At 39.8% G+C, this 20,046-nt stretch overlaps 1 protein-coding gene across 12 annotated transcripts in view; it reads left to right on the top strand.

Moving 5' to 3' along the window:
- LOC110829533 (uncharacterized) overlaps positions 1 to 20,046 on the top strand; it is a 108,167-nt gene that overhangs the window by 71,053 nt on the left and 17,068 nt on the right. For 8 of the 12 annotated variants that reach the window (XM_087353962.1, XM_087353967.1, XM_087353965.1 and 5 more), the window contains one exon: positions 2,296 to 2,433. In XM_087353962.1, coding sequence (XP_087210088.1) covers positions 2,296 to 2,433 — 138 coding nt within the window. Of the gene's footprint in view, positions 1 to 212; positions 1,015 to 2,295; positions 2,434 to 14,961; positions 15,205 to 16,909; positions 17,109 to 20,046 lie in introns of those variants that run through there. The other 4 variants (XM_087353969.1, XM_087353970.1, XM_087353971.1 and 1 more) reach the window with 3 other exon arrangements.

Raw genomic sequence — 20,046 nt, 5'->3', positions numbered from 1 at the left:
AAGTTTAACTCATAAGCGTCTGTCCTTCAACGTTACAGGTCTATAACCTAATCAGTTCAAAACCGCCGTTAAACAAGCAAACGAAGGAACGTATTTTCTACATTGGTCTGAAAGCTGTCAAGGTGGTTAAATGGTTGTTTTATGAATTCATTTTAGGATTGATTGATTGACTGATTCATTATTTTATAGGATATTTAGTGACACTGTTTCAGATACAAAGTTTACAAAACACCGAATGGGACGGAAGGTGATAATGAATGACTAGTGCATAGGAATTCGGATGTCGGAGGTTGATGCATGTTTCGATATATAGGCCTACTATCCCAGCGTTCCCCTTGAGAGAATGGTGAAAATCACATTTACCTGACTGGATATTTTAGGAATAATAGTGTGGAGCATTACCTCTAAGCTAGCCTGCTGGGTTATGTTCGAGAAAATATGACTCATTGGGATATCAGTTTTACCGCATAAAGCAGTTAGGCGTGTAAAGCTGCCTCGGCTTCGGAAAGCTTCTTATCTTCAGAATACATTTTTACAACGTGTTGTATGTAGTGCCTTGGAAGGAATATGTGATTGGAAGTGAGAAATGGTCCAATAAATACAGCCTAAGAAGATTTTTCCGACTCCAAGTGACCGAGTGTAAAAGAGAATGTGTTTAAATGTATAACATGCATTTCAGGATCTGCTGAATGCAAGTATCGGTTTATGAAATAGACGAAACATTTCTGAAACATTGCCACTTCTGCAATAACTGGATTTAAATTCAGTGTTATAAAATGTTTATGTCCAATTAGGCATGTCCTCGATAATGCCAGGGTTATAATTGCAGTCTGCATGAATTCAAAGTATGCCATAAAATCCTGGTAAAGTATACAGCGAAAATCTGCGGTGTGTAATGCTCATGAAGATATCGGTGATTACTTGGGGATGAGAACTCCAGTAGCTGCCACCAGGCGGCAGCAGCAATCTCGCCGTATTATGACGGCCATCACGAAATGCTGGAGCATTGTTTGGGTACGTTAATTCTCTTATATAAGTCGTGTTAATTTTTTAACCGTGTCATTCTATTGTTTAAGCTGCGTTAATAATTTTGCCTCACTTGTGAATGGCTTTCTGGAAGAATGTATTGTTTAACAAGAATAAGGTAGACAAAATAACTTGCTAGACGTAATCAGAGCCGGTAGGATAATATTAATATGGATCTGAATGACGTGTAATACAAGTATGTGTACTAGATGTGTGTGTTTCTGGATATTTACTATCAGTAGCGGGCTCCATGTCAACGTGGTAGTGAATCTTTGGGCTGACAGTACACATTCATTCTGAAAATGGTAACTGCAGTGTTTGCCGAAACGTTGGACAACTATCAGTTACTCAGCCCAGATCATAACATACCCTAAGAAATAGCTGTGTGGCTTGTAATAGATTCCGTTTCTCTCGTCATTTATAACGGAATTGTTTTTGTTTAAAAAACATGTACATAACTTTTTATGCTCGTATACAGTAGACTCATACCGCCACGGTGGTCTGGCGGTTAGAACGCTGGCCTTGTAATCCTGGGGTCTCGGGTTCGATTCCCGGCGGTGCCCGAATTTATAACTTGTGTTGGGCAAGGCCGTGGTCTAGGCAACACGGAGTTTTCCTCCGGGGGCATCCCAACAATTACTCCATTCACACACAGAAGAAGGCAATGGCAAACCACTTCTGGATCATCTGCCAAGAACGTATATGAACAGGTCCCAGTCCGAGAAAAGGATAGAAGGATCCTGTTCATATGGACCTGTCGTCTGACAGAACACTAAATAATAAATAATACAGTAGACTACTTGCACCTTATGCAGTTATATACAGTTCTCACTCTACAACTTACACTGCTGTCATGTTCGTAATGTTGAAGAGTAACTTCATGGAACGAAGTTCTTCTGGACTCGTTCAGCTAGCCAAAAAATTTCCCCGCCCTGGTATTGCACCGAAAGGTTAATTATTTTAATATTATTATTCCGTATGCGCCTAGGCCTTTCAAATGGTAATTTTCTTTCAGGATGTCTGATTAAATGTTTGAAACATTCGTTATCTTTCACATGCGAGATACGTGTCCAGCGTTTTTCATCCTCTTTTATCTGATCACCGTAATAATATCTGGCGTTTACAAGTTAAGAAGCTCGTCGTAATGAAATGTTGATGACAGTAATTCAAAAAGAGGGAAGATAGTGCGACCCCGATTACATGACATTTATAGTGTTCGTCCGGTCCACGTTCCGAGTGTGAAGTCAGTGCTGGTCGTCTATGTTTCAGGCGGAACTGTTGGACGCGTTAAGACGTCGAAGGGGTCGAGGAGACTGCACGAGTGAGGATGACGAGGACCTTGGGCTGCCCCACAGCCCGTGTAACTCACCGACAACTGCAGATGTGCTGCTGGAACAGGGACTTAAGGTAACGTTTCACCACAAATCACGTTTAGATAATGAAGAAATAACAAAACTCTTTGCGGCAGATGCAAGGAAGGTCCGAAAAATCAGGGCGTAGGCCTAAATAATTGAAAAGGACACATTATCTTCGGATCTGTGCTGATAATATTAATTTATTGGGCGTCAGAGGGCTAAAGAAAAACGTGTAACCTCTAGCCTACTAGATATTAACAAGGAATTTGGTTCTGGTTCGGATATAAACGGAGATAAAACGAGGCATATGTTCACGTCTCGTCTCCATATTTTAGGACAACGTGACAATGTAAAGACAGGTAATAAATCGTTTGAAAATGTGGCAAAGTTCAATGACTGGTGAAATAATGTACGAAATGCTACTTCGAGACAGTGAAGAGAAGATTAAAATCGGGGATTACTCGGCGTCTGTTCACTGTAGTCTAATTCATTTTCGTGTCTTTTATCTAAAAACCTATAGATTTAAATACACTGGATGACTCATTGCCAAACGCTGCGAGTTCTTTTGTTACAAGTCAAGGAATGCTACGTAATAAAACCAACTTCCTTGTACTATCGTCTTTGCTACCAGGAACCGGGACGTGACATTTGCGTGCCACTGTCATTTTACCTGTTGTACGACGCTATATAGTCTGAGCTACTGAAAAAGCGTCGATAAATAAGCTACAAATTTTCCTGTTGTGTCACTTGTGAAAGTTGAGTAAACTGTACGAACGTAAGGGTGAATTTATTCCAGTGGCTACTGAGTGGAGAAAAATACGGCCAGGCACAGGCCTCATACACATTATGCGTGTATTTTATTGTGCAAAGAACGCCTGGAATACTTACTCGCTGTTGGCGTATTGATGGCACACGTTGCTGATCAATCCCATGCTGTGATACGACAAAACGCGATGCAAGAGAGATCGCAACAGATTGACGGGTTTGTTTCGATCTTCTGACAGTTACTAATCTCTGACAAGAAATTTACTGAACTCTCATCAGGGGGTTTAATCCACAGAAAGATTGTGCAATGTGTTTAATAAATGTTATGTGGGCCAAAGTTGAGGATTATTAACAAGAGCTGTGAGATTTATATTAATAACGGGAACTCATGTCTTAGAATATTTGATTGACGTACTGTAATATTGAAATATTAGGCAGCTGAGTTTACCTAATCTCTGAGTTAAATATTTATCATTCCGGGCTCTTATTATTGATGTCCCTGATTTGACTTTCAGCCCAGAGGCATGACCTCCTGACTTTCTTAAAGTGTTTCGTGATTTTTCTCACTCTAGGCGCATGTTAGCACTAATATCTTAAATAGACCGTGACCGCTTCCTTCCATATCCTCCCCAATTCATCATTTGCAGCTATAAAAGGAATTCAGATGAGAAAAGTTCATTAGATAAAGCAAGCAACTAAGCAAACTACTGAAGTTGTATTGCTTTGGATAGATAAATTTGCCCTGAAGATAAAGTTTTAACATTTTAGACTTCATCCGTGTAGCATTTACGTGTTAAGTAGAGTCCTCATTCGATAAATGGGATTTACATTTGCGTGTTTTGCTTGTTATTTTAAATCCTGTCCATAGCAACGGGGTGAACGTAAGTTGAAGAAGTGGCCATAACATTTGGTTTCTCTAAACCCCTCAGCTGGGGAAGTTTGCATCAATGGAGTTCAGTGTTTCTGCTAATACATACAAGGTGGCAGAGTAATACGGTTTGTTTTGTTGGTGGGTCGGTGGTTGGTCGTGGGGTCATGATGTTTTAGTTTTCGTTTTTCATAGGAGCTTTGTCCTTAATTAATCTTCCGTTGGTCTCCCACTTTCGGTAACGGATATTTAATGTATTGTGTGCGTCTTACCAAGAAATGTGTAGGTTCATCCTACCGGTAAGTACCACAAAAAATACAAATCCCAGTTCGCGACTGTCGGCTCATTCTGAAATAAAATCTTCTTTATAGCAATAAATGTCATGTCCATGTTAATATTTATTGCATTCATACAATCCCCGCCCCCCGACACTCATATACACATGAAACAGGCTGACCTCAAAAGTTGACCTTTAATTAAATTTCTTTACCTCAGTCGGAATTTCAAAGACGAAGTTCTGTTGTGTGTGATTAACGAAGAAAGAAACGAAACTCGTGTAAGGCAGAGACCATGGCAATTCAATATGAGGACCAGTCCTGGGACCGTTACAGTCCTTTGGTTTAACGACCTCTGGCACTGGATGGTTCTGTTATCCGCGGAGCATGTGTTCTTGTGATAAGCTTTCCAAACACATGCTCCCCGTTAAAATGAAGGGAAGAGAGAAGGAAGCAGCGAATATGAAATGGAGAAGAAATAGCGTGGTGGAGTGGAGTAGGAAACAAAAGATGAATGGTAGAATCGAAGAAAGGTAAAAAATTTAAAAAAAAATTGAAAAAATTAAGGAAATTAAGAAAGAAGAAAGAAAGCATTACAGAATGCGGTGTTACTGAGCGGGCTGGCAGAGTTTGATTGATTGATTGATTCAGATGCAGATGTTATTTAGTGCTGAACATTGTTGAAAAGTTATGAATGGTTAAGGATTTTAAAGGCGCTACTCCTTTGTTCTTGAAACCGCGACGAACCAGAGTTAGGATCACCGGTAACCCAGCAGAGGTTCGAACCAGATATTTCTACTAACTAACTCCGTGTAACAAAGTCGTTTTTGACAAGATCAGCTGGTCACAAATTCCTTCTACTTTCATTTTAATATTATCCCTCCGTCTACGGCGCGGTCTTCCCTTGAAATTTTCAGAATAAAATTTCGTAGGCATTTCTAAATTTTCCCCATGCATTGTGATATTTACAGTAATATTTTGTGAACAGAACAAATTACGTCACGAAGCTCCTCATTGTGCGGTTGTCTCCATCTTCCTCTAACTGTCCCTCAGGCCCAAATATTCCGTCCGTTTTGCGAAGTATAATTGCGCTTCTCAGAAGAATACGCCAATCAGTCGAATGATGTCGTCAGTTCAACGCACGTTGTGAACCAGGCTTGAAATCGAATGTTTTAATGACTAGTTGTGTCGCCGCGAGCGATAGGGTCATAACGGGACCGACAACTCTCGCGCCTCGTTTTGTTCTGCCCCGTCGTGTCTCGCTTGTTTGTTGGTTCCGATTGTGGGTTGTCCGCTGCTCTTTTACTACGCACTCTGCTATTGTGCTGGGCAAATACTGAGCCTCGGCATTCTCATAATGTTACCTTTCAGCCAAAACGCGCGATGAATAACAGGTTCGACACTTTTAGACCACAAAATAATTCAAGGCGTGATGATTCATCTTGTTCATCTGCGTTGATATGTTCCGGCAAATAATTCTTGACATTGTTCTGTCAATTTCTTGGTCTTTCTGGATCCCTTTTTCTTTTAGACCGAAAGATATCGTCGGATGGTTAGGAATTTACTTCGTATTCGAAATATTCTGGGTTCGAAACGTGGCACAGTGACTGGCAGTATTGGAGGTTTTCGTATTTTTGCGAGTGTTTCTTGAAACAGGCCACGATTACTTTCATTAACATAATTGTTATTTCATCATTTACTCGCCATTCTGTCATTCGATTGTGCGTAGCCAATGCGATGTGAAAAGCCACGTTAATTAAACAAGGAACAATCTTCCCTTCGATTTTAATAATGTTTTGTTAACTTTTATCTTCTGCTATTCGAATATGATCAATCCAGTTGTATGTTACATCTCATTTCTGAAAATGAAAATAATTTTTGATGGCGTTCTCCATCATACACAGATATAATGATCCTATTAAAGATGCCGCCACTGAGATAGCTGAGGTAAAGGAACGTTATGGAGAAGATAGCAACGAATTATGTCGTAGATAAATAGCTTTTGAATATGTGAAGTGCATCAGTTGATTCAGGATAGGGTCAGATCGTGGGCTTTTGTAAGGACTGTAATAAACCTTTGTGTTCCAAAAGAATATGATAGACATACCATGTACTAATATCACGTAAGTCATAACCTTTCGACACAGAGAAGACGACACAGACGCTGAATATGCGGATCTGCTCTCTGGTTTACAAGGAAATTTCAGTTTAATCGGCAGGATATTTTTCGTGTCGCAGTAAACGTGTTTTACAGCTCTGTACCCAGTATTAGTACTTCACGCATTCGGTCTAGTTCGAAGGCTGCAAAGCAGACATAGAACTTTGTTGCAATCTTTTTTTTTTTGTACAGAAAAATGTTATTCTTAGAAATACTCGAAGTCATTTCTGCGTTAGTATGTCACCGGCTTCGAACAGAGAACTCATATTAACCCTTTTAAGCCATAGCTCGGCGAAGTAACGCGTACAGTTAACGGCTATGATCTTTATATTTTCTTTGCAGTAATTAGTAAACATTTTAAAATTTAAACGTGTTAAATATATTTAAAGTACATTGGAAGCATGCATTTACATTTTATTACTGTGGTATGGCTTGTGGTCGGGACAAGATATTGAGCTTTATGCAAGGTGATGTCCTCAGTTTTGCAATTCTATGTAGGCCTATGTTTCCGGAAAGAAACTGAATTAGCAGTAGTCTGGTTCTTGTTTAAAACTGTTAGTAGCACGATTGGCAGAGACGAGAAATGCGTGCGTAGATGGCAGGATAATATTAAAATGAACCTGAAAGAAATTTGGCTCGGTTGGCGTGCTGTCAGCTTTTAAAGTTGGAAATACTCTGTTTCATGAAGTTGTTTATTTTAACCTATTGTGTACTGAAAATATTAACGTCGCCATGAATGTTTGCCGAACTGTTCTGCACATATGCGTATATACTTGTTATATTATTTTAACTGTAGCTGTATAACTAAACGAGTTGTTTCAGGGACTCTGTAGAGTTCAAGTGTTCTATCTGTTTTCAGCTACATTAAGTGTCTGTTACACTCATACCATGACAGTGCTGAAACTAAGATGATGTATATTATTCTCGTAATGTGGATGTTATATCAACATATTGTGTGTCTTTGAAGACCAAAGTCCATGTAAATAATATTTAAAAATTCAGTTCCTACCTTAAAATAATACAACGCGTGTCCGTTATAAAGATCAATTGGTTAATGATGCTGTTTAGGGAAATAATCGCTGTTTACTCTTACAATCATATGGAATCTTAAATAGGAGCTGTGAACAAGATGCAGGGTTAGTAAATGTCAGAGCAGTTGACACATACAATTGCTACTGTGTTTTAAGGGGTCAGCCGTCATTTAAACGCCCTATTACGTCCCTGGGTTACTTGCAAACAGCGATGAGGTGTCATGAGCTGTGCGATCTTTGGAGTCGATCTAGTGATGCTGATCGATATCAGCCATCGATAAAGCAAAAAAAATGAAAACTGAAATTGGAAAGTTTTTCCGGTGCCAAAGCATCACGCCACGATGGGAGAGTGGAGATATATCTGCACACTTTCTTAAAACCTTGGCACTATAGCGAACTGAGAGGTGTTCTAATTCAAGATCTTTCCCGGTTTTTGTACGAAGGTTATTAGGAAGACCACGAAAATCTGAGTCAGAGATTTAAACTGGAACCTCCGAAATGCGCGGTAGGAATGCTAATTTTTCGACGTTCTGCTACCAGGTTAAAAATGGCCAGAACGTGTAATTGACCACTCTTTCCTACTAGTAACGAGGGTAAGGATACATAGAGCTTTACCCCCACTCGTCTGTTGCTCAGGAACATGGGCAGTTTTATAGTTTACCCGTAGGCCGAAAATAACAAACGAAATATATATGGGTGGGGAGGGAACCAGTTCTTCCGTAGAGAATCGTCCGGAACATCCGTTTTCTTTCTCAGTATCTGAAGCTTTGAGATCTTCAGGGCTGTGTGTATTTACACAACCTTTGGAATTCCTACTATACACAGCGCTCACTCTGAAAAGTTACTTTTGTCTACTTGGCTTTCTTTCTCGGCTTAAATGCTGAGGCAAATATAATACCACGTTGCAGAAGGTAGCGGAACAATATTTCAGACTCCCCGACCTAGACAGAATTACTTTGGAAGAACCTGCAACGTTCAGCAACTTGTCGTGATGCGACACATTCACAATCTTGACGTAACATATTTGGTCATTTAAAAACTCTCGTTCAACTTTTGAGGTCATAAATATAGTTGTGATTTTTATTGAAATGAAGTGGTCGTGACTTATCTTATGGTGTTTCACTGAAAACACGAGAAACCCTTCTCAGAATATTCGACTTCCTTGTGAGGATTCGAATCCCGCGCCTACTGAGTACGAAGCAGGAGTGTTCACTAGTTTTCCGTCATGTTCGGCGCAGGGTTGGTTTAGCGGTGAAACAGTTAAGTGACCATCAGCTGTACTGACTGGGATTTTCATGGTTTTCCTCAGTAGTTTCATACGAATGCTTGGATTGTATCACCACGACAGGGATGTGAGTTTTTGTGTGACGCGCACATGACCGTCGTCTTGGTCAGGAGTCCGTGTTGATCTGTTGATAGCCCCTACCAGCCATCACCTTCAGCATATATTATTGTCCCTTCCAATTGGTGCTTCCATTTCAAATGTGGATTCTTACCTCCACCCTGTACTGGTCGTGAGAAGCTCAGATAGTGAAAAAATTACAAACCCTCAAGGCACAAATCATAAGAAGCAAACAGTCTACAAGAATGTAAAATTTCAGGTTCTCACGGCAGCACTTATGGAGGTTGCTTACTTGTGGGATGTTGCTCAGGGCAACCTACAAGGCGCAACATTCCAGAAAACACACGAAAGTCTGTGTGGGCAGCATCGAACACTTTCCCAAGGACGCTAAGTTAATCATAGATTCAACAGAAAATGAAAATAAAAAGGAAGAAATAAACGAGACATTGAGAAGGAAATAGATAAATAAATACGGAGTGAAGGAACTGAAGGAAATCGAAGAAGCAGGTTAATGGATGAAGTATTTGAATTTCACTGTGTGTGCTGATTCCCTTGGAAACCCAATGGTGCACTACGCCGTTGATGGGGGCTCGTAGTGCCTGACACACGTACTATATGGAGCAGTCAGTGTTCAAAGCACAGTAGCATTGCGTATGAATACACGAGGACACATAACTTCCGGTTAGGTTGGAATTTCGAACTCAAACCTCTATTTCCTTCCCCTTCTGTGGTCTACTTCAGAATTTTATTACACTTTCTTTCTTCGAATGCCGTTGATAAGCAGAAAGAACAGTTTCATAGAAATGTTCTGTATCCGTAGTACAATGCGTCTCGCATGTTCCTTAGAAGTATACCAAACCGTCAGTAAATGAATTTGCGTATGACACATAACGAACGTTATCGCACCGAGAAGGTTGACTTAAGTAGAACATGTAGTATCCGTTTGGAGCCAAGAATTATGTATGTTTCTTCTTCCTGAATTGGTTTGGTTGTAGGCTTATAACTCATCCAGAAACAGACCATGCCACGTTTAAAAGAGATTGCAAGTAACTTGGCGTTATCTGATTCTTTAAGCTCCACAAATGCAGTTAACTGGCCTCTATATACCCGAATAGTGGGGAACACTTCTCTGTTTTAAGAGACACTGACGCAGAGCACTGGTTTGTTCTGAAACACACAGTGTTCAAGGCCTTTATTGAACTAATTCTGGTGTAAGAGTCATACATTATTCTTCGCTGTTAGAAATGAAGATTTAACCTTTCACCCATGGGAGATACTCACAAGACAGAAGGTCAGGGATGCCAAACCTATACACAAAACGTTCCAACTGTTACAGCTCTGAGATATATGTGGAACAACAAGAAAGATGTTGCTTTGGGAGGCGTGGATGTTTAAATTACGTAAAGTTCTAGCAACACCGACTCTGTTATGTGGGTCACAATGCTGGATTTAGACGAGATGGCAAACAAACTGAAACAGAAGCAGCACAGATGAGTTTCGTGACGGTAATGTCTGCATGGCTACCCCGTTGTTTGCAGGGCCCGGATTTGGTTGTTGGATTAATACAAGAATAAGAGAATGTCAGATAAGACAGTGCGATTCCATCAGTGGAAATTTCCCGGAACTCAGTTTATGAATAGACCTATAAATCTAAAAGGGAGGAGATACGTGGAAGGTCCACGGACGCAACAGGGAGATCTAACATTTTTGTAGTTGTAGTTTACGCGTCTTAATATGAGGTAGCACTGACACCTCTTACAAGGGCCCGTTAGCGGCCCAGTTTATAGAGACACTGTCTTACCCGATCGCAGGTTTACTAACAACACTTATCATAGGTACAGTTTAAAAATTCTGTAAGTAAATCGTAAGAACTACGTAATGCTATTGCTCTGGCTGAGCACGAAAACAAATACGGCTGAATTGTCAGTTTTGACAGCTCGTTTCACTGCATTTATGTGACAGATACGTTATCTGCAGATACCCTCTATCAGCGAGAGTTCTTGTGACGGACTCCGATGGGAGTGATCAGCTATTAAATCTCATCCTACTGCTTTTTTACTACAAGTTGGTCGGTTTGTACGTTTAACGACGCTGTGTTCTTTCAGAGTTTATTTGGCGTCGAATAGATTAAAACGATATTGCATTCGTAATAATTCAAACGTTTCTTACATTCTAAATTAGATATCCAACTAGAGCTTAGCTGAATAGGCTTATTGTATTCTGGCATCTTCCGTCTTTTCGCACAGGGCTGATGAGAGAACTAACCTTTCTCTATGATACTATAAATATTTCGGACAATATTTTATTTATTTATTTTATTTATTTAGTGTTCTGTCTGACGACAGGTCCATATGAACAGGATCCTTCCATCCTTTTCTCGGACTGGGACCTGTTCTTATACGTTCTTGGCAGATGATCCAGAAGTGGTTTGCCATTGCCTTCTTCTGTGTGTGAATGGAGTAATTGTTGGGATGCCACGGAGAAACCGGGGAATCCCCCGGAGGAAAACTCCGTGTTGCCTAGACCACGGCCTTGCCCAACACAAGTTATAAATTCGGGCACCGCCTGGAATCGAACCCGAGACCCCAGGATTACAAGGCCAGCGTTCTAACTTATTTTTGACATTGAGCTTTGTCTGTGGAATATTTAATATAAATGCCTTGTTGGGATGATGGCTCTGCTCTTATCATCAGGAAATTCGTACTTTGTTCTGTATCTTTATTTTAAGGCTATTGGAGACGGGATATAATTCGGGGCGTTTGTTTATCGTACTTAAACTACTGTGCTGACCACTAACTCTTAATTTTTTTTTACTCTACGTTATCGCAAGCGTAGCGGAGCCTCAATATTCTGACATTCCCAGATGCGATCTTATCAGTCTTCACTAATCTTTACAGAATTAATTACAAATCTGTCTCCATGATGACCATCCAGTCGTCTGAAGACGGGAACTGAACGAACTCCCAAAACTTGCTGAATACTGTCCACAGACACACACAGGGAATAGAAAAGAAAATTTTGAAAGCAATAACGTACAAGAATGATGAACCTTTTATATTTGTCTGCTTTCGTCTTTGTTTGTGCTTAAGAAGTCTTGATTCCTAAGCATCAGATGTTAATGGGGTTTTGGTCGCGATGTCATGAATTTTTAACCCAGTTCAATAGACAGCGATCTTTATGATGGTGACATTGTGGGTGGGGCGTGTAAGTGATTTTCCCTGTTCGTAGTCAAGTGTTGCAGCGAACAGTGATTATACGACTCGAAAGTCGTAGCGTGACCCTTGATTCCAGTAACACAGATTCTGTAAATTATTTCTGTGACTGTTTTGTGAAACAAAGAACAGGCGACCGGAAAGGCGTGGAGTTCTTGAGAATTTTGGGATAATGACCTGAAAGTAATAAGACGCACTCATATTAAATCTATGCTTGTTGTGCTATAAGTAACTCCTTGGAAAATAGACTTAGGAAAATGGTGGGATATTATCTTAGCACTGCTCACTACCACTTCCTTCTGAATCCTTCCAAATTCATCTCTTGTAATCATCCTCCCATACGTCTCTGTGACATAATTTATCGTGTTCAGAAAGCATAGTTGAATACAGTAAGAAATAAACGTATGTTCTGTGGACTTTCTACCGAGTCTGTACCATACATAGAGTAAAGGACGTATTTTATTATGCAGCGACCATGTGTTTCTGACGGCGTTAAGATGTTGGGAATGAAAGAAATGTCGAAGTGCCTGAAATAAGGTGGCATTCAATAGAAGACGCACAGCCGAGTTGCGTGTAGGCTGAGGTAAGTGACTACTAAGGTCACAGTGAGGTACGTAGTTGAATCCATACAACCAAGTATAGCCATTTTGTTCTGGTGGGCTTGTCCGCAGCTTCTTGGCTCTGAACCTCACATAAAACTTGGAACTGACTCGTATATCCGCGTCTGGTTGAAACGTTGCCACTTAATTCCTCGCCGTATGAGACTTGTATATTTTGAAACTTGTGGTTCGTATGTTGATATGTTGGGAGGCAGGTACTTCTGTGTGAAGATTAGATCCATTCGGAAGTGAAGCAGTTATTTGTAAGTTATCGAAACAAAGCTCTGTGTGCCATATTCATCGAGCTAAGTCCATGGAACACAGCTATTCTTGAAGCTGATAGTCACTCTGCTAGTCAAAAAATCCACGATTTAAGGAAACCTAAGGTTTATTTTCGTGTTCACAAGAACCCGCGTTATCCCGTATGTTTCCTTAAGAACCGTTTAAAAAGTATCCTCCCATATGCGCCTATTTTATCCGAGTGGCCTCTTCCGTTCAGGGTTTTCACTAAAACGTTTGTTAGCGTTTCTCATATTTCCCATGTAAGCTACATGCCCTGCCCATCTCATACTTCTTGATTCGATCATTCTACTAGCAAATATATGGTGAAGGCTGTGTGTCATGTTTGTAACATTCTGTTTACTTTGTGAGTTATTTTTTGCCTGCATTAAAATATATTATTACAGCGAATCGTAACGAAATAGAGAGTGAAAGTGTAGTAGATTCGTGTGGCTCAGTGGGAAGGGAAAGGAGGGGGCTTTTGTGAACCCAGTAATGAATTATCAGGTTTCGTAAAGGGCGTGAAACTTTTTCACCAGCTGAACGACAGGTGGTTTTTTCAATAAGGACTCCGCCTCTGGAACTTTATTAGTTCATCACCTTTCATCCCTTCCTACGTCTGCATTTGAAATTGAAATTGAAATCCTGGATATGGCCTTGTTTGAATATTTATATTTACGTGATAATAATCCCAAGATTATGGCGGTGATGTGGATATCACATGAACAGCATTTTGTGTGACAAGCCTTTCCTGTAATTTCTGCCTGTTTACTTTTCGTCACTCTCAGGGGAGTACACATAACCATGGGCGGGCCACCAAGTACCAAGGCAAACCTAACTTACAAGACGCTTGAAGTGGTTCAACTGTTTGAATATGCAGCTCCTTTATTTGGACTGCTAACACGTCAGACCTCTTGTAATGTGCCGAAACGGTTAACTTAGTGGCAGCACGACTGATTTGTGTTCTGAAAGCTTCAGATTTCGAAATTGCGAGGGACCACGGTATTTCTTGGCACGGTACTGCATACATCGCGCGGAAGTTCAATAGAACTATAGTAACGTCGTCCAAAAACGAAATAGAGAATGATTGTATTCACGTACAACATAAACAGGCTATTACGTGATGATGAAGGAGGAGCACGGGACCATGGTCGTTACCAACGAGCTTTGAAGTGGATGAAAATAATTTAACAGCGATACAGTAAAATGTGTCAGGGATGCCGATGACGTTCTGTAGGACAAATGCGTGTCTGATAAATTACGAACATTATAAATAAATGTTTTTAATGTTATTAAAGATTAAGAAGTTGTGAGCTACACGGCATTAGAGAACATGAATTCGGTATTTTTGGTTTGGGAACTTAGAAATTCCCCCACCATATGTTTGTATTTGCAAAAGATTTTTTGTACACCTTTAGACGATCAGTATTGCTAAGTAACTTAATGGAACAGAGTTCTTGAGAAGCTAATAGTCAGTTAGGTAGCTTCTTCAGAGAAACGTTTTGCGTTTATGGAATTCAAAAGTTTGTTGTTACCTTGTTTACACGAGCCCACCACTTGTCGTGACCGATTCACTCCACACCCTCCCATCCTTTTATCCTTAAGATACATTTTTGTATTGTCTTACCATCTACACCTAGGTCTTCCAGGTTGTTCATCCTGTTTAGATTTTCCCCGACAGGGTTTTTCTCTTTTGTAGTTTGTTCTGATCACTCAGATATAAACTTCACTTTACATAACGCTCAAGTCGAATCTCGTTTATTTTTTTAGCTGTTTAATACCGACCCTGAAAACCAGAACAATTCAATGCCCCAGTTATAAAACGTAGGAACACGACTCCGTCCACTAATATTAAGTGTTCCTCTTTTAGGTAAATCTAGCGTCACAAGTCTTACATTTCTAAATTGCCTGGAGGCCCTAGAAACTAGATCACAGGTTGTGGTGTCCAATTGCTATAGTCTTCACGTCCTTTTTATGGTAACTTGCATACCCCACCTCTGTTCAGCGGCCGCCGTCGGCCGACCCGTTATCCGAGTTAACTCAGTGAGCGAGAAGTGCGCTAGAGGCCGAGACGTGCCTCTGTGTATGTGGGCTCCGTGCAGTGTTTGTTGTTCGCAGTGAAAATAAGTGTTCGTACTTGAGGACGAGGGCTGAAGGTGTAGATCGAAGAAGCACAACAGATGCCTGTGAACTTATGTGAATGAGTGTTCGTTTTGAAAGGAACTTAGTTGCTTAATAGTGACATGTACTTGTAGATGGCTTCTTATAGCAACAACTTTTGATACTGGATTTAAGTAAATGCTGAATTTATTTACACATATAGAAAATTGGAAACCCTGAAATACGCTGTTTAGAAGATCTGTTTCGGGCATCAAACAGCTGTTTCTGCTACGATTTGTTCCAGAGAGTTAGTTAAAATATCGATTATGAGAGCTTTAGTGAACATCCTTGACCTCTTGTTCGTACAGAATTGATGAGACACGTAAAACCTTTTCGCTTTGTAAGATTTTGATTTTTCTAAAGTGAGAATTTAACATTTTGAAAGCTTCAACTACAAATTTAAATATGATATAAGGTTGTATACGCTATAATTAGTGGATCGATAGCATTTTAGAACATTTTCGCCGAATCTGAAGTTTCCAACTTCATTTACAGTGACGCAGATTAGAGTGAAATTTCCTTTGCAAAATAAAGTTTATGCTGACCTTATAATTGCGTGTAATTAAACTGTACTGCGTTTTATGATCTGTTGCTCTGTTGTCATTTGTTTGTAATATGAAGCCGACTGGCGTGTCAAGTAGTTGCTTTCGTTTGTAGGCCCAGCTCTGTTTTTATTCCTTTTGTGGACTGTTGTAGAAGGTGTCTGTGGTTGCAGTTGTGCAACCATTTAAGCGAAACAAACACAAGACTTACCGCGACCGCGCGTGCGAAACTCACGGGCTTATGAACAACAGCTGATACAGCGATTAGTAAAGGTTGCCAAACTGCGGCCCGCAACGATATACAGAAATTGTTAGGAATGTAGATTCTTTATTTTACGTTTAATTCGTCGTACATAGTGTATGACGTATTGTAACAGCAAAAAACATTTTAATCGATTCAAATCGCTAACTGGGGTTCCTAGAGAATGCAATTACTGATTGCACCTAAAACTGTGTATGAGACAGACGAGGGAGGGGGGGATACATATTCCGTTTAGCCTAAAGTTAGCATCAATCAGAGTTTGGGAAATTATGTCATTTGATAGACTTGTCCCGCTCCGAATAAAGTAACTGTGTTAGAAATAGAAGCCATGCTAACGCAACTATAGTCAGAAAAGTAGAACAGTCCGTGGTTGTTCTGTTAATTCGCTTCATCCAATAATCTGTTTATGTTACGCTGTTATATTGAATTAAATATGATTTATAAAAATCTTCGACGATTAGTCCCAAAATATCTAACTTTTTAAACAGGTGTTTCACCCTTCGAAGATGAAGTGCATCTTAAACATTCATCCCATATCTCAAGAAAACAACCCATAACCATTGAAACCACGCCAGTTAATGCTGTTTCGGAAATTCTTTTCTGTTTATTCCGAGAAATACACTTCGTGGACAACACGCATAATTGCCGATTGTTAAAGCAGTTGATACACGTGGTTCCCAGTAGAGTTTAAAGGACTAACAAATTAAAAATTAGCTGGTCTAATAACAATACGTACGTATATCATTACGTGAATGAGATTTTAAACCTGAACACAGAAACTGTGTACGTAACACTTACTAATTAAATGTATGTTTATATTCGGCAAGAGTCTGTATAATGTTCTGTATCATACGTGAAAGGATTATTTTCAAAACTGGTTTGTTTCTTGACAAAACCATGAAATGAAATACGTGTGATTCGCACATGAGCTGTTCTTCCGTCCAGTGTAGCCGTCAGAACATACAAGATCGCAGGTCTTTAACCGACGTCTTGTCCTGTAAACAAACGTAGGTTACCGACTTGTTTATCATCCAGTACAAATCTGCGCTGTCCTCCTCGTACATCAGACAAGATGGTGGCTTCTCGAGGCGGCGAAGAAGACCCTGCCGCTGTGGCTAGCAAACTGCTGCCCCACCTCCGAAACGTCAATGCAATGAAACTGACGATTGTATTAGCATATGACGCGCCTGAAGAAATGGAAACCTCGACCGATGGGAGTACTGCTTCATCACCGGTAAATAACGCGTTTTTTGCATTTTTCAGATTATAATTTGCACCCCCCCCCCCCCCCCCCCCACCTTTACCCCATCAGACAACTCCCGAAAACTTGAGTGCTCTTTACATTCGCCTACGTTCTGTTGGATATTTTCCTGGAATCTGTCGATAAACGTGCGTTGTGTTAGATCGGTCCAAGACCTTACGCGCCTGACACTACCTGTGACTACTAAGTTCCAAGAAATTCCACTCTTATGGAATCTGAAGGTTAATAGCTGAATATAATTAAACCACTGCTTCCCAAACTTACTCCTTCTTTACCCAAAACCGCTTATCAGAAAGTCCTTTTTACCCAACGTAGGTAAAACACTAACTGCACAGAAAACATATGACAAGTGGAGAGAGATCGGTAAAAAATAGGAATCAAACAATATGTTTGATGCACTGTCTGTAATTTAAACATCTCTAAACGTTTTAGTAGCCACAACAAATTTGGTAATTATTCACCATGAAAATATTTCATCACCCAGGTCCCAGCTAATGAGTATAATGCCACTGATCCATCTTATTTATAGCTCCGCAAAATTGGGAGCAAATAGCAAATAAATACTTGTTAGACTGTTTTTGAGTATCGGTGCACAACGACTGCTCGCTTTCTTCACAGTTCTTCTTCTACACTTTTACGGTAAATTTTAATATGTATTCCGAGGTGCGTCGTTACACAAAGAAAAACCACTTTTACCTATTTTTGGGTAATTTATCCAGGTTTGGGAAGCACTGAATTAAACCATGTACAAAGAAACTCGACTTTATTCTCAGAAATGGGGCACGCATCACTTTCGTCAGATAGGCTAACATATTACAGTAATCCACAGCGAGAAACGCGTGAATCAAACTGGGTCTTTTACCTCAGATTTTCAGTTCCTCTCAGATTTTCAGTTCCTCTCAGATTTTACGACATCACCGTACAGAACGTATGTGTTGAACCAAGATTCTCGTTTGTAACAAAAATTTCGTCTGTATAAATGGGGCATGATTTACGTTATATTTGTTATACGAGTGGTTCGTATTTTTAAACAACGTTTTAATGACTACGTTAATATTTTGTTACGAAAGTTTTGAGTGAAGCAGAGGAAACCCGTCGTTCTGATTATGATTGAATGATGTCGGACTATATATACATACGTCTTTAGCGCCGTGAAGACCTCAAGTGTCGTTACCGTTTTCACAAAATCCCACTACTGGTTTATGTCCTGAATCATTTCGTATTATCTTCCAATTTACGTCTAAGTCTCAAGAGTGTTCACTTCTATTCTTCACGTTTTTCGTTAACTGTTGAATAACCTAATGTGAAGGGTACATTTCAAGTTGTGCATTTAGCCTTACAATCAGGAATAAGTACCGGTAGATCGTATCGTAAATCGAATTCAATAATTTGTCTACGTTAATCCTCGGTTCAGTTATGGGTAGCGTGCTCCGTTGGAAAATCTCTCAGAAGTATTTCTGACGTAACATGTAATATTACGCAACGAACATAGCGGTGTGGTGGTTTGTTCTTGGGAGGTCCTCCGTTCGAAATTCAGCTCCGAGACCACATGTATATTCCGCAAGGAAGCAGTTTGATACTGAAATTTTAAGCTCTTTGTGGATTCGAATCGAGCGGATGCAGTGTCCTGGGTTTTAAGACTGTCCATTTCGCACCGAGTTTTTTCTTGTAAGAAGTTGTCGCCCAGGAACTAGATCAAGCGCGTTTTACCGTCTTCTCCCATCCTGTTTCGAAACCACTCGTCATGTTTCCACAAGAGAAATTTGAATATGCTTACGTACAATTCAGACTGTCACTTTGAAGCACCGATACAAAACAGAGTTCGAGTTGATACGTTTTAAGGCGTGTTTACTTATTTATTTACGTTTAAAGATTTGTTATATGACAATGCAAAGTTTGCGGCAAACGTGAAAGTGTCCGTTTTCCCTAGAGAAATCGCGTTCCTAAGCTGCAAACTCCGATTGACTGCTTGAAAGGTGTGAAAGGAAAGTTGATAAAATGTGCCGTATCATTTTAAGATTCGTGGATACGAGATGATGCCTTACACTTAAACAGACAAAATTGATGGTACAGGATATTTTTAGTACGTATTAATTAATATTCGGATTATGGTGAAATTATTCTTGTTTTTAACGGGTGGGGGGGATCATAATCGTAGTAAAAATCCCGCCATTGGCCTCTAATCTGAACAAGTTGAATGTAGTCCATAACCTACATTCCAATTTCTAAAATTCATTTTAATAATATTAATTCCTATGTACTCTTACGCCTTACAGGTAATCTTTTTCCTGCAGATGTTGGTAGCAAAGTTTAGCAACGTCGTTTTAAATTAGGAAACCTGAAACAGAAAGCCTAAGATGGAAGAAATAAGATGTGAATTGCGGAACGAATTATATAATGTACCATTAGCTGGTTTTCGTAAATGTAATGAATCTCTGGGTTTCAAGAACACGGGAAATTTCCTGACTATATGAATAATTTTCATGTTTTCAGTAAACATTCTGCACCATGGGACTAATTTATATATCCTGCTCTTTCGCAGTATTAAAACTGAGAGAGAAAATCAATGTTAGGTCTGTAACATCTCCCGCAAAATGTTATTACATTGTTTTTTTTTTTTTTTTTGTATTTTCGCGTTTGTTTGTGTGGATGCTAACTATGAACAAAAGCACGCTTAAAATGGCAAGTCGTTTTCTCCGGAACTTGATTGGTTTTCTTCGCGCTTAGCAATAGAACTACATGTGTACATGAAAATGGTTTTAGTACATCATTACTGTTAACTGCAATTTAGCTTCCGCCACCAGGGATTAAACGTGGGGTTGTTTTGCCACTGGAATTCGCAAGTCTCTAGATGTTTTGAAATGCAGATCTGTATTTAGCAGTATTTTCGAATTGCCTAGAAAAGGCAAGG

Source organism: Zootermopsis nevadensis, unplaced genomic scaffold, assembly GCF_977971745.1.
Source record: "Zootermopsis nevadensis isolate Lab colony 2312 unplaced genomic scaffold, Znev_1.0 Znev_ptg000022l, whole genome shotgun sequence".
Lineage (NCBI taxonomy): Eukaryota > Metazoa > Arthropoda > Insecta > Blattodea > Termopsidae > Zootermopsis > Zootermopsis nevadensis.
This window is presented reverse-complemented; position numbering and strand designations above follow the sequence as displayed.